The sequence below is a fragment of the Cyprinodon tularosa genome, unplaced genomic scaffold, assembly GCF_016077235.1.
Source record: "Cyprinodon tularosa strain WSP-4 unplaced genomic scaffold, ASM1607723v1 ctg566, whole genome shotgun sequence".
Classification (NCBI taxonomy): domain Eukaryota; kingdom Metazoa; phylum Chordata; class Actinopteri; order Cyprinodontiformes; family Cyprinodontidae; genus Cyprinodon; species Cyprinodon tularosa.
This window is the reverse complement of record NW_024039303.1, coordinates 176,586-198,106: the sequence shown is the minus strand read 5'-3', so window position 1 is coordinate 198,106 and position 21,521 is coordinate 176,586. Positions and strand designations below refer to the sequence as shown.

General features: G+C 36.4%; 1 protein-coding gene across 1 annotated transcript; it reads left to right on the top strand.

Moving 5' to 3' along the window:
* Positions 1 to 287: 287 nt before the first annotated feature.
* rb1cc1 (RB1-inducible coiled-coil 1) lies at positions 288 to 17,301 on the top strand. Its single transcript, XM_038305809.1, has 23 exons — positions 288 to 635; positions 3,379 to 3,510; positions 3,603 to 3,729; positions 3,828 to 3,998; positions 5,277 to 5,479; positions 5,831 to 6,245; positions 6,325 to 6,495; positions 6,636 to 6,820; positions 8,032 to 8,218; positions 8,544 to 8,625; positions 8,723 to 8,787; positions 8,901 to 9,004; positions 9,127 to 9,253; positions 9,874 to 11,786; positions 12,519 to 12,705; positions 12,846 to 12,954; positions 13,173 to 13,461; positions 14,005 to 14,053; positions 14,134 to 14,181; positions 14,726 to 14,784; positions 14,998 to 15,125; positions 15,358 to 15,428; positions 16,405 to 17,301. Exons 2-23 carry the CDS (start codon positions 3,440 to 3,442, stop codon positions 16,480 to 16,482), a joined length of 4,839 nt encoding a protein of 1,612 aa, XP_038161737.1. The 5' UTR covers positions 288 to 635; positions 3,379 to 3,439; the 3' UTR covers positions 16,483 to 17,301.
* The last annotated feature ends 4,220 nt before the right edge of the window (positions 17,302 to 21,521 follow it).

Here is a 21,521-nt window from a genome sequence, read left to right as displayed (position 1 = left end):
AAAAGCTATAGAACCCATGTAATATGAAACATGTGATAATGACTTTATTTATATTTGATGTATAGGGAAAATACACTAAACGCATGTTTTTATAGTTCTCAAATAAGTAAAAATGTATGTAACCCAATCAAAAGAACAACATTGAGGTTGATCAACTAATTAAATCCACTGCTTTCCAATTTTAAGCACGCAAATGCAAAGAAAGTCATCATGTGTAGTTTAAAGTAAAAGATGAGCCGTTCCCTGGCAGTCTGGTTCCCTGTCAGTGCGCCTTCATGAGCGAATCATTCACGGATTGCACACGACCAGATGACAACAAAACAAGCCTACAGTGAGAGAGGCTGTTAGCTAGTTAGCTACTTCAGATAAACAACGGCTGGTTGAGTCTCTGTGTTATTTTACCAGGCGTAGAGCTTAACCCTTTACAAATTCGCAAGAATTTAGGCAACCTGTATAACAAATGATGTTTGTCTGTCGGTGTCTTGGTTAATCAAGCTGACATTAGCTAAGTGGCTTGCCAGGCTACCTCTAAGTATGCCCAGTTTTAACGGGTCAGTCAGCTAGCTCTGGTGCTAGCTCGTTAGCTAGCCACCTCGCCTTGGCGAAGACCGAGACAGAGATGCGAGCAAAGTGAGGTAAGAAGCAGTAATTCGTTTTATTAAGTTTCCCTTGTATGTATTCCCATAACTGAATTCTTGAATTGACCTTAATTTTTCGGGACAGTCTAACAGTTTTTATCAGATTAGTCGACATTAGGCAATACTGACTTGCACTAGCTACAGTTCGCAGTTAGCTAGTTAGCATAGAAAGCAGTGAATATTTGACTTTCTAGCTGCTAGCGGCAGCTGTTGGAGGCTACATCTTCATGACAAACTGAATAAAACATTAAAACGAATAAAATAATCCGAGTAATTAGTCATATCTACACAAGTGTACGTTTAATCTGTGAGAGGCCCATAGAAACTCAGCGTAACGGTATCACCTAAAGAGGATAAACAATCAAACTATCGTTTATAAACCTTTTTTTCCTCTAATAAAGTCGTTATAAAGGCATGTCTGTGGATTTGTTTTACTGGCAGCATATTGAATCTCACCGTCGGCTTAATAACTTTCAGCAAAAACTTTGTTTTAGGTTTTGTTTTGTTTTTTTGACAGTGTCAGTTTGTCTCTAAGGAGACCAGCATTTTATAACCACTGGGGATATCTTAAGGGCTGGACGGTAAACCAAAATTAAACACAATCTCACCGTGACTCAGCTGACACGGTTTGAAGGAAAGCAACAATTACATGCGTTTCAAAACAAATGATTTTCCCTTAAAGTGAAGTTCAATTTATATAGATATCCATAGCTGCTTATTAAAGGCACCATGCTTTCTATTTTAGGCTGAAATTCTAGCTTGAGTTGTTGCATCATTTTACATTTAGATAAAGTATTTTTTGACAGAACTGAAGTTAAAGACACAGAAATAAACCAGCCCTTTTATAAATCTGTAATGGTTTAACCTTGAAGTTGTTTATTACATTTTTTAATGAATAGATTACACAAAATGTATCTACAAATAGGGCTGGGTATTTTCGCCAAAGTCCTTAATCGATTCGATTTTGATTAATCCAGTTCTAAATCGATTAATTTCGATTTGATCGGTTTTTAGAATAATGAAAGTGGTTAGACTGTGTTTCAAAATACTTATGTCTTTTAATTTTTCCTGTCACATTAAACACAAAGTGCAAACAATTTAAACTTGAGATGTGACCAAAACTGTCACATAAGTGCAAACTTGTTAGTGAAAATTGAAAAAGTCCTCAGTCAACCTATTGGGTATATTTGCAGCTGTCTGGCTTGAAGTAAGCTTGAGTGCATCTTTCCTGCCTATTTGAATGTGAACGTCACTATACAACTAATCGATCTCATTCCCTAGACATCGATTTTGCAAAAATGTAAAGGAATCGATTCAAAATCTATTTTTTTTTTACCCAACCCTATCTACAAATGGATCTTTTCATTTAATAAATGCATATCAACTTGCCATACTCTGATTGGAATGTTCTTCAGTTTACAAAACACAATATTTCCTTGAACGACATAAGATGTGCATGATCTATGTTGCTCCTTTCTACATCACACTGAGCGATTCCTATTTTGTAATTTTGCAAATATAATTTTGTGGGAGTGTATCAAACCTTTTTATTAGGTTGCTCTTTTTCTTGGTTGTTCTTTAAAACCCTGATTGTTCCTCTGATGCCCTGTGGCCTGGTTTACTCTTGACTAAAATGACAAAATATGCAACCTTTTTATTGCAGATATTCATATACAAAAGATATATGCAAATGATAAAAATCTAAATTGAAATCATAATCTGTCCATAAAGAGTCACTCAATAGCAGGGATCTAAATGCCTATGTTTTCTGATGATTTTCAATATTCCAATGATAAATAACTAGTTCTCAAAATAGATTCCAACTTTATAGGGTGGGGGATTTTGCCAAAAATCTAAATTGCGATTATTTTTAACCAATATTTCAATTTTATTTCTATTTTCATTTGCACTAACCACAAGCATATAAATGTTTCAGTGTTTTCAGGACCCTGATGGCTGGTTTGTCCAGAGTCCATTGTTGCAAGGCTTAACTATAACTCTGTGTAAAAAAAAAAATGCTCACTTCTATTTTTTTATGCCTGCATGCTAGCTTTAACTGTTTTTTTTCCCTCCCTGTGGTAGCAAACCCACTTTAAACATTATTGCTCCCACCTAAAGGGCTTGAGTGAGAAATTTGATGCCTTACTTTATTGACTATGTGAATATAGTGACAAAAATTGAGTTCCTCTTCGATTTGAAAATTTCATTTTGTGAAACTGTGATTATATTACAAATGTAAATAATTGCACAGCCCTACAACTTAAAACAAAACATTTAACGGTTAAAAAAACCCAACAACGAATCAACTCTAGAGATAAAGCCAGTTTCCTTTTTCTTCTACAACATACAAGATATGTAAAGTATGCTTTCCATTTAGACAACCAATTGGCACACAGTAATATTGCAATGAGATTATATTATTAATATATTTTAAAGTACTTCTTCAAACTTTTAGTTTATTGATTTGTTTGGTATCTCTACAGATGTTTGTCAATATCATGGGTGGATCACAGAGAGATTATGAATTAAGTCCCATTCTTTGCGAAATGGTAGATATTTAGTCGATTGTTTAAACAACAGTTGCTTGTACTGCTTCAAATCCAGATTCTACCTGTGGCCAACCATTGGTAGCCTCTGGGTTGGTTAATTCTCGGTTTCGATCACATGTTGGTAATGACATAAATTACTCCTTTGTTAAAAAAATTTTTTTAACGTTTTTTATTTTTTTTTTATTTCTCAGGGCAGAGGTGCATGACTAATGAACGACAAAGGCAAGGTTGAAGAACTCTGGGAGATTCACCATGAAGCTGTATGTGTTCCAGGTCAACAATGGCAGCACATTAACATTTGACACTGATCTTGCTGTCCAGAAGTAAGAAGCTTGGATTCCGCAAAATATATTACGAAACTGTTTTCTTTTCATCCTGCTTATTTTGACCCAGATAACTGCTGTCTTTGTTTCAGTGTACTGGAGCTTAAACATGCCATCTATGCCAAATATAAAGTCGCCGTTCAGCATCAGGTCCTTGTTGTCAATGGAGGGGAATGTATGGCTGCAGACAGACGGGTCTGCAGTTACAGTGCTGGCACTGTAAGTTTATGCAAGCTACGATTTAGGCTTATTCTCCCTTAAATGTTCAAAGGCGTGACACTTGACTTTAGAAACACCTGTCCTACTTTGTTTTTAAGGAAACCAACCCCATATTTCTGTTCAACAAAGAGATGATCTTATCTGACCGTGATCCAACAATCCCAAAAACCACCTTCTCAATTGAAAGTGAGATTCAGGTTAAGGTGGAAGAGTCATTACTGATGCCAGCTGTTTTTCACACCGTTGCCTCACGAACACAACTTGCTCTGGTAGGTTTCAGTCTTTTTAAATCTTTCATTGTTTTTTTTTCTATCTTATTTAAAAGTAACTATTCATTTTTAAACAATATATAGAAATTTAACAGTGAGGTACATCTGTTCCACTGCTTATTTACTTTTATTTTATAAAAAGGACATTTTCAGTTAAAGAGACTTGATTTGTTGGATTAAAACATTGTATCAGACAAGAAAATTATTCTATAAATGAGGGATTTTAACATTTTTTAATCTCATGCCATTCTACCCAGATGGCTTGAATTCATTAGGGTTGGTCTGCCAAAGGCTAGAAATCACTTCAGCTAATGGTAACCTGAACTACTTAAAATGGCATATTTTAATTTATCTCATTTTAAATACTTAAATATTTGGTTGATAAAGCTATTTTCCAGTAGCCCATTTGGGGCCAGTCGTAAATCCTAGAAGTTTCTGTCCCAGTTGGGCCGTTGATTGTAAAATGTTATAAATATACACATTTTCCCACCCTGCCTTTAAGCATACATGTGCTACATGAAACAAAGTGACACACAGGATTTTCCATACACAAACATGCTAACGGTTTTAATATTTTATTTATTTTGCCAGCACTTGTTATATTCACGAGCCTCCAAAAAGTTTGACTTCATGCACAGAGTCACATTAAAAAGGTCTGAAATAATATTGTTATGAAATTTTCTCTCTTCCTGGTCCCTGAAGTCTAAGAGAGGATTTTTGAAAGCTGGCTATCATTAGGTTCTTGACTTCTTGGGAATGGTTTTGCAGTTTTAATGGTAAAATGAGCTTTTATTAAGAAATTGTTTTGCTTAGATATTATGGCCTATATTATAGTCCTACAGAAGCCGGATGCTGATGGAAATGTAGTTATAATCTACCACGCTATATGAGCACTGCATCAATCAGAATCAAATTTGCTTATTAATCCCTTTGGGAAATTCTTTATGAAGAAATAAACGGGAGCGTCTGCAAAAGGCTGCACACCAGTTGACGCACGGCACTAAGCAACTGGGTCACTGTCTTTAGTGACCCTAAAGCCAGTGCTTTAGTTACAGACAGGTGTGTTAACAAAAAAAAAAGATAATTAAAAAGGGATCTACTGCTTCTACTGCTTTTTCATTTCAACTTTATCCATGTACACAGTGTTATTATTTAAAACCTTTTTTGAATAAGAATTATGGCCAGTATGTGTCTTTGGTTTGTACTTGTGTGGAGATGTAAAATAATGTTTTACTATTTCATTTTACCCTGATTTTCCTTCCTTTTCAATCTCTCTAGGAAATGTTCGAAGTTGCCAAAAAACTTTGCTCTTTCTGTGAACGTTTGGTTCATGATGAGCATCTCCAACATCAAGGCTGGGCAGCCATCATGGCTAATCTGGAGGACTGCACCCTGTCCTATCAGAAGTTGCTCATGAAGTTCAACACTGCATACACAAATTACCAACAGGACTTAGAAGAAATTAAAATTAAACTTTCAAAGTAAGTGCAAAGGTGTCAAATACGTGGATACCTGGCATATGTGGAAGCACTGTATGTACTGTGTATATCCCATGCACTTTTTTTCTTCCTTTGGCACCTTCTTCTTATTGACTATTTGAGCATTTCTCCACTGTGAGATCAGTAAAATCAACCAATCAATCGATTATTCACTTAACTGAGGAAATTAATTTAAAATTATATATAATTATTGTGTTTTTTTTGTTATACTTCTAGCAAAACACCTGCTTTTAATTTTTAGTAACTGACTCAACATTTATGGGTTACAACTTAAAGAAGAAAAATGATGGTTAATAAACGTGTGTTTCAGTTAACACTTCCTCATGTGTGCAGGTTAGGGACCTCGGTTTCTGTAATGGCCAGGATACCTCTGCTGGAATGTTTGACGAGACACAGTTACAGAGAGAGCATCGAGAAGTCCAGTTCAACTCCAGAGAAAGATTCAGATGAGACCGAAGAGGAAAAATCCACAGACTCCGTCCTCTGTGCTACTCAAGCCCCGATGTCCTCTAAATCAACGCCACCCTCGTTTGCATCCGGGAACGCCCCATGTGAGCCAGAGGGAGACCAGGAGACTAACAAAATGACTGAGAGCGGTGGATTGACAGCAGCACTTTTAGACGATAACACTCCTGAACTCCCCTGCCAGTCTTCTTTCAACGTGACACTATTGGACTGGATCAACGTGCAAGACAGACCTAATGACGTGGAATCGGTGGTGAGGAAATGCTTTGACTCCATCCACAGGGTGAGCATTTAGTGTACCGACATTACTTACTCTAACCTCAATGGAAGACATGGATTTATAGCTGTGTTGCTTGTTTCAGCTTGACCCTCGGATCATCCAGCCTTTCCTGGCAGATTGCCGGGATACAATTGCAAAGCTAGATAATCAGAACATGAAATCCATCAAAGGGCTTGAAGACAGGTTGTATGCTCTAGACCAAATGATTGCAAGCTGTAAGAAGTTGGTGAATGAGCAAAAAGAACTTGCTCAGGTATTTGCAAAAAGACTTATGAATGATTTATATATATATATATATATATATATATATATATATATATATATATATATATATATAAATAAATAAATATTAAGCTATTTTCCTCAACTGTGCTTTCCTGCTTTTGCTTTCAGGGTTTTTTGGCCAATCAGAAGCGAGCTGAGAACCTGAAAGATACATCCGTTTTGCCTGACTTGTGTCTGAGTCACACAAACCAGCTGATGATTATGCTGAACAACCACAGGAAGCTGCTAGACATTAAGAAGAAGTGCACCACGGCCAAACAAGAGCTGGCAAACAACCTTCAAGTCAGACTCAAGTAAAGCTGAATTTTCTTCTCTTCATGATATTTTTTGATACAGTTCAGGTGATCAGTTTATCACTGCAAAACCAATATAGAAATAAGTGCAAATTTTTCAGATCAGTGTATTCAGCCTTCATTTGAGGAGGTAAATAAAATGATCTGTCAATGAAATTAGTGTTTTTACTCTTACAATAAGATCATTAGATCATATGCGCTTGAAATAAGACAATGCAATTGTTTTTTCTTATTTTAAATGTAAATGGTCTTGTTCCATTGGTAAAGTGTCTCACTTACCTCTTCAATTCATGGATAAATGCACGTAAAAAAAAAAAAGATTTATTTAGATCTCCGTATTTTGCAGTGTATGCATGGTCACCCTCTATGCATTTCATTAGATATTTTAATGATGTATTTGAGACTTTTGTTCTAGGGTGAAATCATCATGTATAATGGAAAATGGAAAACTAGGAATTGGGTGCAAAAATTTGAATTTATTTTGGATTTCTTTGATCTCTGTATGGTCAAAATCATGAACACAGACTTAAGTATAAACTTACACCGTTCCTAGTGTTTGATCAGATGACGAACTACAATTTCTGTTGAGATTAGCAAGGAACCTCAGTAGGGTTCGTACAGATAATTGAAAATGGTTGCATTTTTGGCAAGAATTTGGCTTTTAAAAAAAATCCATAAATTTTTAAGTTGTTTCAGGTCAGAGCCATTCCCCAAACCTAATGCCAGCCTGACTTATTTGTTCCAAATCTCTGAAAATCTGTTTAGGATCCTTTTCCCGTTGGAAACCCTGATGTGTCCCTGCTTTAAGTGTTTAGCTGGTGATTGAAGGGAAGGTTGTCCTTCCTCATTTTTCTTTCCTTGTTGATCGATAAGAGACTACCTCTGATAGTGAAAAGGCTCCACAGCATAACTCAACTCCCAAATCTTTTCCAAGTTATGGATTAAGTAGTTGGACAAATTTGTTTGCTCTAACAATGATTCCAGTCGTATATCAAAACAAATTTTCTGATCTGATAACTAGAAAAAGTATAGGGTTTAGGTGAAACTGCAAAGCAATATTTGACGTGTATTTGAGCCTTTATTTATAACTTTGTCCAGTTCTGGATTTCAGCACAGGGAAAAAAAGTTGTGTTTATAATATGTGTTAATAAAGGAGCAATATTAACTATATCCATATTGAAAGTTAACTCAGACCTTGGTTTGGGTTGTAGATGGTGCTGCTACGTGATGCTCCACGCAGATCAGGACGGGGAAAAGCTTCAGGCTCTTCTGCGACTTCTGACTGAGTTAATAGAGAGAGTGAGGGTGGTGGATGCCCTCAGCACTGTGCCCCAGATGTACTGCTTGGCGGTTGTGGAAGTTGTCAGGAGGAAGATGTTTCTGCAACACTACAGAGAGGTCAGTGCTTATTGGCATTACAGCCTTTTCTATTACTGTCTGTTGGTCCCTTTTGCTATTTTCAAACTGATTTGTTAATGTATCTTTTTTTTGTTTGTTTGTTTTTTTTTTTATTAATTTCAGTTTTTTACATTTGTTGCATAAATATAAATCAGCCTTTTGTTAAACATGTCCCACTTTTTTGTTTTAACAAAACCTGTTAATAGGAACCCATTTTTTCCTGACCTTGTAAACAAATTGTCAGAGTGGTTTATGTTTGTAAAGTTTCTCTTTTGTTTTTACATATCTTTGTAAATATGTAAATTTGTTTTCTTAATTTTGTCAGTGGGCGGACGCCCTTGTTAAGGATGGGAAGCGAATGTATGAGGCGGAAAAGTTCAAAAGAGAATCCTTTGGAAAACTCTTCAGTAAGTACCTTTATAAACCATCAGGTAATATTAATCCTAGGATCTAATGGACCTATGAAGTAATTAACTCTTCACTGCTCCTTTTTCCGCTTTTAAGGGAAGTCTTTTCTCCGAAATCGATTGTTTAGAGGACTTGATTCTTGGCCTCCAACTTCGTTTTGTGTAGGTTTCGAGGGGAAATATGTTTTTGTCTCTCATCACCATTTATTGTGTTTTAAGGCGTATAGTTTTGTTTTCTCTGAATAATTATCCAAACTACGGCTTCTTTGTTACAGACGCGTAAACCCAGAAGGTTTGATGATGAACTTCCAGACATCTCACTTGATGACCTGCAGTACTTGAAATCGTGTTGTCCTGTTGAGGTGCAGCCTTTCCTAATGTAAGTCGCTGTCATCAAGCACCAAACTGTGATTATTGTACGAGGTTTAAACGTGAGCCATAATGTATAAAATGGCTTTTTTGGTCTATTAATTTTTGTTTTTTGTTTTTTTTGTTTTTTAGGATTCCTGCCATGTGTGACTTTGAGCCCTTAAATCGCCATGTAGAAACACTTCATAAGCTGGTCCAAGCCGCGCAGAGTGTGGACGAAATGTCTCGAACTATCACTGATCTATTGAGTGAACAAAGGGTAATGTTTTAAAATTCAAACCAGAAATAAATCCGTCAGAAATTATTTTTTGACAGCTATGACCTCTGATCTGCATTCATGTTTTGTTTTTTTGGTTTCCTAAGCACTTATTAATCGTTTTATTAGCAAATGCAACATGGCTCCATATAAATGGTAGAGCAGACTTCAGCCAGATGATTATATTTGCATTTTCAAGCATCTTTTAATAACTTGAGTTAGACATCAGAGCAGCTAACTTTACAGAAACAGGAGTGACCATGGGTATTCCTGGGAGATGTGTACAATCATACCTCTACTCTAAGATTTCCAAAGGATGTCAGATTGTTACAGAAGCTTGTTACAGAAAGGTTGAAAACCTGAACGCATAAATCATATTTCTGTTGTAATGAATTTATTCTCTTATCTGCTGAAAGTCTCGGTGTGTTTTGCTCTCTCCCTACTGGAGAAAAAAAACAGACGTGCATCATATACAGTTTACTTTTAGATCTTTCACGCTGCTTACAGAGCTACATTCCTTTTACTTCACTGAAGGCTGTTCACTGCTACCTTTTTGGGACATCAGTATTTTGCATTCCCTGGTTGTAAAAAGATTGAATTAACTCCGTCTATTGTTTTTGCAGGCATCCTGTAGTCAGAGCACTCAAAGATCAACGGCACAAACTCCACAGGCTGAGAGCAGGCCTGGGACCACAACTCCAGTGCCCTCCAAAACGCCTCTCTCACTTAGCCTTCAGGGACCAGGCTGCCAGCCCCTCCATGTACCCGTGCCAGCTCCTTTAGAGGATCTCTCCCCAGACAGCATTGATGCACAAACATTTGATTTTGAAACCATAGGCCATCCAAACATGGATCCTGTCCTGCAGCAGGGATCCCTGGACTTGGATTCTCTTGCTGAAAGCCCTGAATCCGATTTTATGTCTGCTGTCAATGAGTTTGTGATCGAAGAGAATATGACCTCCCCTAATCCCATCAGTGACCCCACTAGCCCTGAAATGATGGTAGAGTCGCTGTACTCCTCAGTTATTAACGCCATTGACAACAAGCGAATGCAGGACACCACAACGCTGGAGAAGGAGAACTCAAGGATTGCTAGCCTGAAAAACGCTCTTGAACAGTACAGATGCACTGCAGAGGAGTCCCACTCCAACCTAAGACGTGTAAAGGATGACCTCCTTTACTTAAGAAGTTCAGTCTTAAAAGAACAGCAGGATTTTGGGTTGGCACTGTGCAGCATGGCCGCAGAAGTGCGCAGCACTGTTGAACAAATTAGCCAGAGTCACAAAATCGAGTCAAACGAGCAGCATAAACAGGAGCTTCTCCTCGTTCGGCAGCAGCTGGAGAAGCAGGTTCAGGAGTTGACCCAAGAAAACCAAGTAAATCAGAATATTGTGCGAGATGTCCAACGTGCGATGCTGGAGCTGGAGGGCCTTATGGAGCGCAAAGAGAAAGAACTTACACAGCTGGAAAGCGAGAGGGAGCGATGGATTGAAAAAGAGAGAAACTTTGCTGATAAGATAAAAAATCTTGAGCAGCTCCACTGCGATCAAACTGAAGAAATCAAGGCGCTTTTGACTTCAAAAGACTCTCTGGCGACTCAGCTTGAAAACCTGCATTTTGAGATTGAACGCAGTCAGCAGAAAATCAGAGAGGAGTTGGAAGCTGTGTCTCAGTGCCATTTAAAAGAGTTGGAGGATAAACTGGTGCAGGAGCACAAAAAAGAGCTAGATAGCCTGAATAAAAATAACAAGGAAGCGCTGGAACATCTTACTGAGGAAAATAGCACAAAATTAACCGAGGCAGCTGATCACCACGCTAGCGCCATTAAAGACAAGGACAGTCAGATCAAAGAAATGGAAGCTCGGCTTACGGAGCTTGCAGAACTCCGTTGTCGACTAGAGGTAGAGCTGGCCCTCAAAGAGTCTGAGACAGAGGAGGTGAGGATCTTATTCGAAGAAGCCAAGATGCAACAGACAGAAGCTGTAAAAAACCAAGTGGAGGCTGAGACCAAAGTGCTTAGAGATGAGCTGACAGATCTCAAGAGGAAGCTTGAAGCTAAAAACGAGGAGTATGAAGTGGACCTAGCAGAGCTGAGGACTCTGATGAGGATTGAAAAGGACCACTGCATCTCAGAGCTGGTGGACAGACATGAGGAAGAGGCTCTTATGTTGCACGGCAAAATCTCCGCCCTACAGCAGCACTCCCAGGATCTTAATAAATATCACGAACAGCAACAGGAGGCGCTTAGAGAGGAGCTTGCTGCTCTGAGTGAAGAAAAAGAAAAGCAGTTCAGGAGTTTCCAGGAGCTTGAGCAGGAGTTGAGGACTGTTATCAAAAATTTGCAGGCAGAAAATGATCTGCTCTCTAAAAACCTCGAACAGGAAAGACGTGCAGCTCAGAAGGAGGAAGCCTCGAATGTTGTATCAATGGAGGCCTTTAAAGAGTTAGAGCAGCAGAAGGAGGAGATGGAGAAGAGACTTCTGGAAAAAAATAGGCAACTTGAGAATGAGCTTCATGAGAAGAAGCTTTCTGAAAGGTAAAAGCTGGATATGAATGATCAAAAACAAAAAAATCCGACTCTTATAACAGGCTTGGCCTGATATGTGTATTAACCTGAGTTCAAAACATGTCTATGTCTAGAGTAAAAAAAACTATGAAAATGAATCTTTCTATAGCTTCTCTTTAAAACAGAAGATCAAAAAATATTTATGTTGCATTCCAGAAATACAGCATCATTGATACCTTTGTTAGTAGTTATTAAATGCTTATTAAACTGAAAATTAGACGTTTCTCATTATTCCACTTTTTAGAGTAAAACAGGGAACAGAATAGCTATCAAGACAAGTCATGGGACTCCCTAACAAACCTGAGGTTCCCTATCTGACATGCTGCTCATAATTAGGCTATTTTTATATAACTTATATTTTTTTATTATTAATAGAAATTAAAAACACAAATTCACCCTTTTTTTAAGCAAGTAAAAGCGAACCATACCTCCTTTAAGTCAGCTGACAGGCAGCACTCAACAATATGGGGAAGATATTGTCTACTCCTTTCACTGGTACTTTCTCTGGTAGCTCATTAAGTTTTTTTTTTTCTTTTCTTGGTTAATTAAAAAAAACTTTTAACCTGCCTGTTAACTTTGGCTATTTTCTGTTAAGTAATACTTCATATTTTAAGGGAAATCAAGTAAACTGCAAGTTAGTTGTGTTTTATGCATTTACCTTCATTGACGTGCAAAGGTTTTACCTGGAAACGTGTTTTTCAGTGAGGAAGGGATGCCGCTGCATGCTGAGGACCGTGCAGGTGCTGCAGCACCTCTGTCTCTAGACTCAGCCTTACAGGAGCGCCTGCAGCAGGAGAGAGCATCCCTGCAGTCCCAGATTGAGCTGTTGGAGAAGCAAAAAAAGGAAGAGATTCAGAATCTGAAAACATCACTAATCGCAGAGCAGCAGGTGGGACTTTAGGTCTTGTTGCTGGGATGATTTTGAGTAGCTATTAAATTTTTTTTAACAAAAACTTTAATGTTTTCACATTTTGTGTATTCTGCTTAAAAATATTTATTTGGATATCTTTTTTATTTATTTATTACAAGACAAACTTCAACACCGTTCTAACAAGAGAAAAGTTGAAAAAGGAGCAGATTATCAACGACCTCACAGAGAAGTTACGAAAAGTTACCCAGCAGCAAGAAAAGGACAAAGGTAAGCCTTTGGGTTTAGAACGTGTGTAGACATTGTGTTTAGGAAAACTACCCTGAATGCTTCTCATCTGAATACGCATTGTTGACATACAACTAAGTGATTTATTAACAATTGCAGAACTAACATTAAAGCTAGTATTTTTTTTTTTCTGCTCCTCTAGTTTTAATATATGGGCCTCATAGGCCTGTCAGTTTTTCATCTTTGTTTCTCTGTTGCAGCTCTGATAGAGACGCTGTCTGAGGACCGAGCAAGTATGATGCAGGAGAAAAAACAACTGGAGGAAGAGCTCAACCGCCTCCGCAACTCTGCACTGGTCTCTTCGGCCTTCTTCCCGTCCAACTCGGCTCAAGATCTCTCAGAGGCTGGAGCAGCAGGAAGAGCTCTGCCTGTTGCAGGGGCCTGTTCATCAGAGACGCCTGCAGAAATGGACCGACTAGCCCCTGTAGCAACATTCAGAGATGATGAACATGTCGATTCAGCAGTAGAAGCAAGCTTGGTCGCTGCTGAGTGAGTTAACTTTTAATAAAACAGTTTAAAATATGAGAAAGTTTCCTCTGACATTGCTTAGACACCAGGCATCTAATTCATACACACTGGCGATGCATTGTCTCTGACAGCGGCAAAGGGTCATTGGACTAACAATCCAACTGATTTTTTTTCTATATTTAACCACATTAACCTTTACTGGGCTTTATCTCAATAACTATTTCAGCTTTGAAATTTGGTTTGCTTTACATAAAAAGGTAAGACTTTTTTATTTTAGTGGCCAGTGGTCTTGTATTCCCCTCATAGTTGAGGACTGAAAGAAGCTGTGTTTACATCAAGTTTAAGTTTCATAAAAACGTTGTCAAAGAAGGATTTCAAGCAGAAACCAGCCAGCTGTGGATGGATAGAGACACATTTGACAGTAGAGAAGGTAGGATAAGATCATAGAGAAAGCTTTTATTTCCTCTTTATTACGCCAAGAAGGCACATGAAAACGAAACATGCATATTTCTTGGTTTTCCGCCTGTTATTGATTCAGTTAACCTCTGCTGTTTTTGTTCCTAGTGACACCATGATGTCTGAAGAGAAGCAGCGGATAATGTTGCTTGAGAGGGTAGATATGCATTACTTTAATTGGAAGCTTTTTTTTGTTTTTTGTTGTCTTTTTCCATATGTTTCATTTATGTGTTGCAGACTTTGCACATGAAGGAAGAAGAAAATAAGCGCCTCAGCCAACGACTGGTTAGTTGATTTATCATAAGGTTTCTACACGATGATAAAACATATGACATATTTTTCCAGGTGTGGTGATGTATGTAAATTGAAAATAAAATAGGAACATATAACATATTTCCATAATTATTTCCTGTTTCAGTGTCAAGAAGATAAATACCTGAAAATGAATTGCTTTTTAACTAGTCCACCTTTAAAGTTACATGATAAATGCCTATCCAGGACGGGACCTAACTTTTCCACTAGGTGGCAGTAGTCTCAAAGAATAAAGCACCTAAAATCTCTATACTTTATACCTTTCCTTTCCCAGTCATATTGGGTGAATAAATAATAAAGATATGTATATAATTTATGCTAAAATGGTTACTTCATTGTTAAAGTTTTTAGTGTTCTGAGGGTGGCCTAAGAGTAATAATAATAATGAACAAGTAATTATCATACACTTTAATGGCAAACTCCCATTTTGACACCTTCTGACAAATACATCCCAAGTTTCCCCTTTTATGAAGTTAATGCATGATGTTAATTGTTGGTCTCACCTGTTTCTTTGCAGATGTCTCAAAGCATGTCCTCTATGTCGTCTCGCCATTCAGACAAAATCGCCATCAGAGAGTAAGTAAATACTAAAAAATAAATCCCATAGCATTAGCACGCCCTTACCACCATGACTTTTAGCTGTTTTATTATTAGCGAAAACCCACCCTGATTATTTTCACTGTAATTATACACATTATTGTATAATTACCATAACAGTGTTGTTTTCACTTTGCTGAATTCTGGGATATCATCTCTTTGTCTCATGGTCCATCTTTTTCTGCCTTTCAGTTTCCAGGTCGGCGATTTGGTTCTAATCATCCTTGATGAAAGGCATGACAACTACGTGCTCTTCACTGTTGGTCCCACCCTCTACTTTCTGCACTCAGAATCTCTCACTGCGCTGGACCTTAAACCGGGTCAGTTCCTGTTAAATACTTCTTAAATCACTTTTTAACCCTGTCGTTTTTGGTGGATAATATTCTTTGATTTACTAGAATAATAAGCTAAAGATCCAAATGAACAACTAAACAATTGCTATATTAAACTTTATATGCCATGATAAGCATCACAGTCTTCAAATTGCACCATTTGTGACTAGTCCCCTCTTCATGTTTATTATTTAACTTAAGTATTTGTTTCTATGTTAAGCATCAGGGACCTCAAGACGGCCGTGGGTACTTGGAAAGGTGATGGAAAAGGAATATTGCCAGGCTAAAAAGGTGATTGGAACTTTTAACATATTTCTTGTCCGGGTCAAACAATGTTTATTTTAGAGAAAATAAATAAGAAAATTATTTGTATTTCTTGCTAGATTAAAATTTACTAATCAAGACATGTTTTTAGTTTGAAAAACAAATCTTTAAGCCCAGGGTTTCAAAGTTTTCTCTATGGGCAAGTGAAAATCTACTAAAACAAAACATTCACCTAGTTATGACAGAAATTTTAAAGAAATGTCCTGATTGATCTTTTTCACTCTACAAGATTAATTTCAAAACCAATAATAGTTGTTCCCCGCCTACTATTTTAATTAGAACAAAAATTTTGATTTAAAGTTTTGTGTTAATTTAATATGTTTATGTGGTAGTTAAGAAGCTTGCTGTGATCATTTAGTGATTATGTTATGAGCAGAGATGACGTCACACTCTGCCAGTCTTACTCAACGCCGTTCATTAAAATGTACAGATTTAAGATTAGTTAGCATCACAAGCAAACATTGCTCTGTGTTCTCTATCTGTAAGATTTCTTTTCTCATTTGCTGAAGTTTTGTTTTAAATCGTATCTTTTCAGTTGAATAAATGATATATGTAAGAAAATATACTTTGATTTCTTTATTTTCTAGAAAGCTTTTCGTGCTTTTTCTAATTTCTCTGATCAGCACCTTGCTGTTCTCACACGAGTTAACCAGATTTTCTTCACTTAGTTACAACTTCCATTCTGAACAGTGTGGATTCTGTCCAAGGATCACTGGTATATACTACCTTCACTGATTTGAAGTAAAGAAAAAGCTGTACTTTTATGTTTCTAATAGGCCGATCACTCATCAGGGCCAGAAAAAGCACATATTTAGCCCATTTTTGTCACCAGCCAATTCCTCTGCGCTTCTAATTTGTTTGATCATAACTTGAGACATGATTGTTTTGTTATTAAAATCCTGGAAACTCTATTTCTCAAACTCTCTGTGTTTTTCTCCTGCAGGCCCAAAACAGGTTCAAGGTTCCTTTAGGTACCAAGTTCTACAGAGTGAAAGCCGTTCCATGGAACAGAAAAGTCTAATAGCCAAGTAATGAGCTAAAATGTATATTTATTTTAGGTTTTGAACAGAAATGTCTTAATTGATAACTTTAACATCTAAAGACAATTTGAAAATCATCTTGCAACATCATTTTTTTGTGTGTGTTTAAGTTCAGAATCTCATATTCTATCATGTTTTTGTTATTTTAAGTCCAGATTTTATTTTTTTGGTGGACCAAATGCTAATAACCTAATTGGGGCATAGCCCTGTACACTGTGGCATTATGCCCTCTGATTTGTGTGTGAAATTGAACAAAATTTGGATGCTAAATATTAGTTCTCATTATCTGCATTAGTCCTCTTGTGGAAAATACTGTCATTATCAGCATAATTAAATAAAAATATACATTCATTATTAATGTTAATGGAGGAATGTTCATGGCATGTGTATTGAAATATTTTCTTTGATTTACCTAACAGATAAATGTTGTAGTTGGAAATGTAGTTAATGCTGTATGTTACTCACAATCAGTATGGCTTTCTGTCAATACTGACATGTATATTATGACTGCGCGACTGACTGAAGGAAAGCAGTCATCTTTGCAATCCTTGAAATGCACTTTGAAAAACAATGCTTTTGTTAATTTGAAAAGGGAAGTTAATTGAGCTGTCAGAACTAAGTAAATACTCAGCACAAACTTCTCATTATCATAGATTATGGCTATGTAGAAAGGAAAACATTGTGACTGTGTTTCATTATCGGGAGACATTGTATATTACCCATAAAATCACATGTAACAAAAACTGACTGTATTGTAAAGGATAGAGTTTTGAAACAATAAAGGAATGATCCCCAATAAATTGAATTCTTTTTTTTTAAATCATAAAATTGAAGTAATATATAAATGCATAAAAAGATGTTTTCTTTTAACTTGTCAATTAAAATTGCCTGGAAAAATTAACTTCTCACCTGAAACAGAAATGGACCCTTTTTATATAATTAGTGCATAACTCGTACATTAATGCTGTTAGAATTATCTGAGCATTCAGGAAAAGGAGGCATGATATAGTGTGCTCATTTGATTGAGCTTTTTTTTTTTCTTTTGTGGAAACATAAATGTTGGCACGCTGCGGCAGGAAACAGACTTCAAAAAGGCTTCATATCGTGGCCCAAGAACGATGCGGCCCTCATGGAGAAGGAAGCCCACCAACATCACTTTCCCAGTTCACAGCGGGGAGCATAGCAGCTCGCCGTCAAGCGCTCTCTACCATGTGGGTCTAGGGGTGTTTTAACAATGTTTAGCTCTATTTTCTCCATTTAGCATAAGCCTGTTGTCACATTTGGATGGCTCCTTCATAAATTGATGGTGTGATTCCTACAATTTCGGGACAGGCCTGAACGACAAAATATGCCACACAACATTCGATACCGAGGTGGCTGGCAAGCAACAACCATGTGCACTGGACAGGCTCTTAGTGTAAATGTTTACAACCCCCCACTGAGCTCAGTGCTGCTGGGAGTCAGTCTCCTCAGGCTGAATGAGATTTAACATTGCCATGTGTAGTCTAGAGCTACTTGCACCATTAAAACTGCCTTACTGACTTCTTTTTCTAAAAGCTGGACACTTATTTCCATCACTGAGATATCTTTTGTAAAGCTCTAGCCAGACAATCTATGGAGATGTTTGATTTTTCACATCATGTAAAAGCATTGCTTTAATAACATTTCTTTCTGGTACATTTTTTTTTAAATTAATTTATCATAATAATATAAAATTAATCACATAATTTATAACATATCCAAAAATAAATCTATATACTACTACTTTATCAAATAGACGTGTTTCAGTTTAGCTTTGTCACATTAAGAATACCTTTTAAAAAAAGACCTTTACAGTTTTAATTTGTTTCCCCTTTCTCTATAAAAATGTTGTTTTTTCCCCCTATTGGTTCAATTAAATCCCATTTTTTTTTATATGTATTTGAAAGCTTTTGGTGGCAAATCGTAATAACCTCACAGTAAAAATCTAAAACAATGTGTATTATTAATATATTTTTTAAATGCAATAAATAAAAAATGCTGAAATAATGAACTTCTCAATGAGTTTCTATTTGATAGTGTATGACCACAAGTTGCAGAAAAATCTGTTTGGAAAATTCCCAAAGATAACTGCAAGCCTTTTTCCTTATGAAGACCGTGATCAAGCTACTCAGTTTAAGGATTTATTAGACTTAATATTATAAATTTAGAAAATGGTCAGGAACGACTTATTTTTCACTTAGGGTTCTTCTTTTTTAAGAAAATAAAAGTAAGTCATAATATACCAGCATTTAATCTATATTACTTAGGCATATAAGTGTATATTACTTGGGCATAAAAGTGGGCATACAAAATAAAAAAATTACTGAAAAGTAAAAATTATTTGTTTCTTTTTAAAATTATATCTAAATTCTTATAGATACCAGTGGTCATTGTTATAAGATGGCAGTTATTTAACATATAAAAAACTTGAATTCCTGTTTAAACAATTTTAGTTGAATTGTAGATGGCTTATCTTAAGAAATGGTTTGGGAAACACAAAATACATATTTTGTGTTTCCCAAACACAAAATATGTATTTTGTGTTTCCTTAAAAGAAATGTATCCCCTATTCCAAATACACTATACTGCCCTGTTGTCAATATATTGTCAAGAAAAAGCTGAATAAAAATGTATTTAAAAAACAACTTAACTTGCATTAATTACTCTTTAGGCATAAGTAGGTCGATCATAAATGTATGGTTGTTCAGATAAAGGAATAAAAAAAAATTAAGAAATACAGCCCGATCTGGAAGTAAATGAATATCTGATTTATTTACATGTATCATTTTTGCAAAATGAATTATATGGAAGACTATTGTTAAATGTATGATAAACTAATATTAGTTGTAAAACCTAAGTCACGTAGTTTTTTTTACCATTAGGTGACAGGCTACAATTGTTTTTATATTGCGAGAAATAAAACATTAATTTGTTCTTAAAACACAAAACTTAAATTTTTTTTTTCCACAATTAAGTAAGTTTTTCTGCTGTTCATGCAATGTGTAATCTTAGCAAAGTTGCAGAACAAATGCCCTTTTAATTTAAAATATTGAGAAATAAACTAATATCTAACATCAGTTTTAAGTTCACTGTAGATAGTTAAAGTATAAAGTGCATGATCCTCCAAAATGTTGACATAAAACAAAATCATATGTTAATTTCATTTTCATTCCTGAAAATAATTAATACACTTCTGATGTATTATCAACAAAGTTTTATGTGAAATATTACATTTTTTTATACATTATAACTAACCTAAGTCTAAGTCACCCAAAGTTTTCTTTTTAATTTCTGTCTTTTGTAGATGAGATTTCTCCCAAACAGACTTCATGGTATCAATGACAGGTATTCTCCGACAGCTTTCAGACATCTTTAGATGATCACAAAGACACAATAAAATTCCTTCTCTTTGCTTGTCAACGCTTTACTGAAGGCACTAATTTAAGATTTAGATGAGTAAAATCGGAAATTCAAAAAACGATGTCAGACTATTCACAGGGAATCTCTTCCAGACTGAGATGGTGGTCTTTGTCACTGATAAATTATCTCTTCCAATATAATACACAAGTTGCATTCCTTATTCCAGTATCAGCGACGGTATTTGCAGATAGATGGTTCTGCAAATAAACAAGCATTATTTGTGGTGTAAATATATGCATGAACTTCAAATGATGGATAAATGAAAAAATAAATAGGAAAGCCTTAACATAACAGTTATATTTTTGAAATCTAAATGGAGCGAGTGCGCTGAAGAAGAGCCAGGAGGCATTAAGGCTGAAACTGCAAACCAAGGAGTAAATCGACTTAATGCCATCACATTTCCACCCCATTCATGCCTAAGAAAAGGGTTCGGGAAAGAGATTAGGTTATATATCTGCTGTCAGGAACTGAAGAGACCAAGTAGAGAACTTCACCTAAACAGAATGATGATCAAACAGACATGCTTTAACAGACATGCTTCATAATCTCATCCGTTATTGTCCCCCCACCTCGCTGCCTCGACTACAGGTTCAGTGGCAAATCTGAGACAGGGGCAGATTAAACGTGTGATGAAATGTCTGAGAAATATGTGAGAATGCGCAATGTAAGAACGGTTGATTTTCTACCCACATGACGAACATAATCACTATTAGTAACACATATGTACATAAATATGATAATTCAAAATTTAGAGACATTCATTGGGTTCAGATTGGAAATCAGAACCATCTGATGGCATATTTTATGGATAATTACTGCCACAGAGATAATGCAGCATGTGAAAGAGAAGCTTTGAGGTATCTCCACTCGCTGGGAAGAGAGAGTGCGTAGGTTTCAGTTGTGCATCTGAGCTGTACCCAAAAGGCAAATGTGTGGAAAGTTTGGTGACAAGCATCCAGGCATGCGGATAACAAGATTGCATCTGGTGAGCAGAAAGTGGAGGATATAGCCTTTACTGTGTGCTTAAAGAGCAAATTATTTTCACATTAAGCTCAATGGCGTCAGTAATCTACCCAAATATAGACAAAACTATTTCATTTCCAGCGAAAAAAAATAATTATTCAAATACCCTGTAGTGCAAATCCCCTTAATTTAGTGCATGACACAGTTTTTTGATTCCCCACTACGGAACAAAAAGGAAAAGAATCCAGGGAAACATTAAAATCTGTTGTTTTATTTGGTAATCTGGCTGCTTACTGACAAGAAAATAATCAATACAAATAGTTCTGAAGTGTCTGAAAATAGACAGGCGATTTAAAACTGTAACTAACAGCCATGCATTTTCCAGCTGCATTGCAGTGTTGAGGAAATGACACCAGCTTTGATGGGCTGTATAGCTTTTGAGATGAGCCTCTTTATGCCGCTTGCAGTTCCATTATGGCTTTGTTCGAAAGCTTGTTTACCTGCTGATAACATACACTGGTGGATTCAGGAGCACCGATCCAAAATCTGCTGCCAAAGTCACTCAAGTCTCATTGTACTGCAGGAGGGGAAGAATGAAATGTTTATGCGGAGGGGA

Bases quoted from the DNA above. Each gene is read 5' to 3' on its own strand.
- rb1cc1 (XM_038305809.1), top strand. From the start codon at position 3,440: ATGAAGCTGTATGTGTTCCAGGTCAACAATGGCAGCACATTAACATTT. The intron at 6,821-8,031 runs GTAAAGCTGAAT...TTTGGGTTGTAG, and splicing joins AACCTTCAAGTCAGACTCAA to ATGGTGCTGCTACGTGATGC. The intron at 14,785-14,997 runs GTAAGTAAATAC...TCTGCCTTTCAG, and splicing joins GACAAAATCGCCATCAGAGA to TTTCCAGGTCGGCGATTTGG.